Here is a 5,111-nt window from a genome sequence, read left to right on the forward strand (position 1 = left end):
GTGTGTGTGTGTGTGTGTGTGTGTGTGTGTGTGTGTGTGTGTGTGTGAACATGGTTGCACATACCTGTGGAATTGAGAAAAAGTGATGGGTTCACTGGAATGATAGGCAATTGTGACTTTCTGGGAACTGAATTCAGGTCCTCCGCAAGAGCAGCAAGGACTCTTAACCACTATGCTATCTCCGAGGACCCAATAACTGAAAGTAAAAATATGAACTTGCCGTATAGCATGATGTTACTGTAGCTTTCCAATGAGGTTTTCACACTTACACTTTATCTCATGAGTTTCATGTTCTTTTCAGCTAACAATGACAAGGCGTCCACCGACAGTTGTTTGTTACATCTGTGGTCGCGAATACGGAACCAAATCTATTAGCATTCATGAGCCACAATGTCTGAAAAAATGGCATAATGAGAACAATTTGTTGCCTAAAGAACAAAGGAGACCAGAACCAAAAAAACCAGAAATTAGAGGCATTACTGGTAAGTTCTTACAAAAAAGAGTGAGAGAGACTTCGGAGATGAACTATTTTTTCTTACTAACTCAAACCTCTGAAATCAACAGCACTTACTGTCTTAAATGAAGTCAAATTTGATTTCTCAAAGACATTCTGGATGCCGAGTCATAAAGATGCTATGTCCTGGCAACACCATGAACATTTACTGTTATTTTCCTAAAGTTATTTTTTTACATATTATAATGCATAGTATCTTTAGAAACATAAAGCTTAAAGACTTTTGGGAGTATTAACAGCCTTGCTTTTATTTGTAAATGTATGTTGATTCTCCCCATGGAGCAGGAGTACCAAACCCAGATGCTTACCGGATCTACTGACTAGTCAGGTTACAAAATTAAAGAAAGGGTTTCTTGTGTAAACAAAGAAAGAAGGTGCCCCATCCAGCTGCTGTTATCATTAAGAAATTTAGCACACGAGGGTTGTAGCTTCCGATGAATGCAAATGAAACCAGAAATCTAAACATCTGGATGAAATGTTTAGATTTTGTTTTTACAACCAGTATTTATAAAGTGCTATGCGACTCAAGTGAATGTGGAGCTGTACAGTCTCACATGAGGGTCACAGAGTGCTGTGTTTCCTCAGAATATGAACAGAGTTGAACGAATATACATATGTGTGTATATTTATAAAATTGTCATTTATGCATGCTCAGTCTCAATCATCATATTTCTATCATTAATGTTTTTTTTCATTTGATTTCCTCATTCCTTAAGGGATATTTGATTTTTAAGAGAAGCATCTTTCAATGTACTTTTCCTGTGTAGTCATAGCTACTGTGCAAGCTGTTGAACATTGGCTAGTTCATGGCCCTCTTTAAGATGTGATCCAAGAAGAGTATGGCAACAACCCATAGAGTGAAATCAAGATTGTTATAAGTTCTAGATGCTATCAAACCCCTGCTATTCACAGTCCTGGGCAAGAAGGGACTTAAAGGTTGAAAAAGAATTCAGAATGAATACCTTGGGTCTGGGGAGACAGCTCAGAGGTTGAGAGCACTGACTCCTCTTGGCAGAGGACCTAGGTTCTGTTCCTAGCACCCACATGGCAGCTGACAACCATCCATAACAGTTCTAAGAGATCCAACACCTTCTTCTGACCTTCTTTGGCATCATGCATACGTATGGTACACATACATACGTGCAGGCAAAACATCCATACACATAAAATAAAATAATAAACTATACACCCACGGAAATCATAGCATTTGTCTCTAAAGAGACTACCTTCCTGGCTTCCTAGACCTTCTTATTTGGTACACAAAATAACCTTTTCTAATTCACTGCATTGCTTTTTCTGCTTGATATATACCATCATATGGCCAAAAGTGAAAATAATAACTTGAAAATCCCTGGAGGGTGGAGGGGGCTCACTGTTTGCCACTGTTGGCAGAGAGAAAGGGTAGATCCTGCCATTTGCCTGCAATTTTTCTCTTGGCTTCAGGCTACTTTTATCTATGAAGGCGTCATTCTCCTCCATGTAAACAAAACTGGCATGCCCTCTCACACATTCAGTGCAATAACTCTTTTCCTGGATCCATAGTCAAAGCGCTAGGCAGAAATATTGCAGTGAAAATGTCACTGCCATCCTTTACAGTTTTCAAAGCACTCAAAACACACACTCATGTGCTTGGCCATTAAGTACTCATACTGATCTTGCCGGGAACCCGAGTTCGCTTCCCTGAACCTATGTCTGGCAGCTCAAAACTGCCTGTAACGCCAGCTGCGACACAGCCAGCATCCCTGGCTCACACAGGCACATGTATTCATGTGCACACACACACACACACACACACACACACACACTTAAAAATAAAAGGAGATCTTTAAACACACATTCACAATCTGTATAATAGTGATGCGTGCTTTATCTAAAGGAGAGATGCCAGGTTGCACAGGGTTGAAATCTCCATTGAAAGCAGGCATGCTAAAGGTTTGTTATGGTTGTGTGAGCCACTAAGATAAAAATCAGATGAAGGTAGCCTAGTGTTTAATGACGTAACAAACGCTGGCCAATGATAAAAACAGATACATTTTGAGTGCCTGGTCATATTTGGGGGACCTATTTGGAGATTTTAGGAGATTAAGTCAACTTAATGTACGAAAGTCATTCTATTTAAATAAGGCTTATTAAAGTTAAACCCCACATTGTTCCTCCAAAATAAAGCCATATGGCTTTTTCCCTCCCATGTGCCTTCAAAGAAGATTATACATTTTCAGCTCCCTTCCCCTCAGCTTGTTTTGTTTGCATTCTTCACTTTAATTAGTTAAAGAAAGTCTGAGTTTATGGCCATGAAGAGATGATGTTTTTTAGGGTATAATTCCTCTTAAATTCACTCTCAGTTGTCAGTTTGGGTCTCTGAAAACATTCCAGGGAAGGATTGCATAAGAGGAAAATACAAGCACGTTCTTTTCTTGTTGTAAGCTTATATTTATAACCAACAGAAAGAAAGCCAAAAGTTATATTTGCAAGATAACAACGTGTAAGCAAAGATGTTAATAATTAGTGAAGAATGCATATCATAGCAAGGAACTATATCTTTCCCTTTTTAATATTCAAAGAGAAAAAAGCCTGCAGTTCTAGCTGAAAAAAAAATGCTCAATACTATTTACTATATTTATTAAATTCTGCCAAAGTCACGTGATTTACTTGAAACTGCCAGTCAAAGGTATTTTCTGAGACTATTTTCAATAAATAGTAAACTATGGATTCCTAAATTGGAAACTAACCCATTTTACCCCTTTATTTTCCTCCTCACTCTTCCTTTTTTCTCTTTCCTCTCTTTCTTTTTTCCTTCTTCTCTCTCTCTCTCTTTCTTTCTTTCATCTTTCTTTCTTTTTCTTCTTTAAAATATTTGCCTCTTTCCCATTCTCTTTGCAGCCAAAGGGTTCTATGATCTTGATGCCATAAACGAAGCTGCTTGGACAAGTGCCCAGAGCCAATTGGTTCCCTGCAACATTTGCGGGCGGACCTTCCTGCCAGACAGACTGATTGTTCACCAGCGATCTTGTAAACCTAAAGTCGCCAAGTAAAGCCCTTTGGTCAGCAAAAGTGTCACAGGAGTGAATGCCTTCCAAAGGGACCGAGTCGAAGCGGGGAGGGAGGGGCCGGGGGGATGGGGAGAATAATCCTGGAAAACTAGAGTTCCCTGAGCACTAGCCCAGCCAGAGGTGGACAATTTTTTTTCCAGCTGTAAGGGGACCATGTTCCACGTTTGTCAGGAGGAATTAGCAGCAGATTGCTTCTTAAAAGAGCTGGAAGTTTTGTCTAAAGGACATTTCTCAGGCAAATTGTTGCCAGTTTTCTCCCCTTCTCGTTTTCTCAACAAGGTCTTGAACCACGGAGCGAGCCTTGCACCCAGCGAAGAGAGCCTCAACGAGACAATCTGAGGCAGTCCTAGGTTGTAGCCAGCATCGATTTCCTTCCTAATCCTTTGCTTTCTGACCCATGGATGTATTTACACAGAGTTACTGAGAAGTTTCTTTTCCTCGTAGAATCACTTGAACAGGATACATAAACCTAAAAGGGCTGACAACATAAAAAGCATTAGAATCGTATTTCAAAATTTTACTGTTTCTAATACTAAGAAACGCTGCCGAGACGTTGCCTAGCCGATAGCTCCAGCCTCACTTGTCAGGAGAGCAACTCATCTAAATGGGTGGAGGCTAGCTCCTTTCTCCTGTGGAGGTCCAGCAAGGGTTCTTTAGGCCTTCTTGGGGATTTATAGGTTCCTCATTGTTTTGTCTAAAGGCCTGCCAGGAAGTTCTATGCCTCCCCACCCAGGCCCACGAACCATAAATGGGTTGTGAAAGAGCTTTGTATTTTAGCCTCTTTGAATGTGTTTTAATCCAGGAATGGCTATACTGGAAAGAGGCCTGGGGCCAGAAAGGTGCTCTGCCCAGGAAATCCTGCTCTCCCAGGTAGTGTGGCTTTGCCTAGATGCCCAGCAATCTACTTGGGATTTTTTATTCACGATCGGGACAGATTCCAAGACCATGAGGATCCACCAGGTTTCTGCAGTCTTTGCCTCCACAGCCTTAGAGAGCACAGTTATAAATCACAGGCAAATCCATTCAGCCCTTTTTGGTCCCACATTTACTTATATGGGGTTGGTTAGAGTAATTGTGCTAATCGTTCTGTTTTCTGTGCCAAAGGAAGCAAGAGATGAACTTTTTCTTTTTTTTTTTTTTTAAGCCTGGAGATACTCTGAAGGAAGAGCTGGCATTTAATGACTCATAGTTGATGGCTCCATTCTTTCAGCTTGTTAACCTAAATGATGGAGTATAGCACTCTCCCACAATGTCTAGTAACTAAGACAAAAAAAAAATCTTGATGCACTTGTCAGTCTCTGGCTGAGCTCGGTTTATCTTAGAGTGAGGTGAAAACAAAACTTTGAAGGCAAGACATGTTAGAGGTTTTGAAAGATATTTAGGTACTCTGCTGATGTTCTGGGAATAAAATGTGGGTGTGGATAGGTAGAGCAACTTCTGGCCTCAACCTGCAAGGAGCTTCTGCTGAGCATTATAAAGAGGTTCACAGGCACAGCCAAGGAACAGCAGCTGTGTCTTCATCTATATGAAGCAGGCCTCCGAGTTTC

The 5,111-nt window shown here is 40.7% G+C and overlaps 1 protein-coding gene across 1 annotated transcript in view; it reads left to right on the forward strand.

Moving 5' to 3' along the window:
• The window catches only part of LOC129688023 (zinc finger protein 474-like), a 48,709-nt gene extending 45,163 nt beyond the window's left edge, over window positions 1–3,546 (forward strand). Inside the window, exons 3-4 of the mRNA XM_055622756.1 lie at window positions 302–482; window positions 3,395–3,546. Coding sequence (XP_055478731.1) covers window positions 302–482; window positions 3,395–3,546 — 333 coding nt within the window. The remainder of the gene's footprint in view (window positions 1–301; window positions 483–3,394) is intronic.
• Window positions 3,547–5,111: the final 1,565 nt, after the last annotated feature.

This window comes from Psammomys obesus, unplaced genomic scaffold, assembly GCF_907164565.1.
Source record: "Psammomys obesus unplaced genomic scaffold, mPsaObe1.curated_primary_1811, whole genome shotgun sequence".
NCBI classification, from domain to species: Eukaryota; Metazoa; Chordata; class Mammalia; order Rodentia; family Muridae; genus Psammomys; species Psammomys obesus.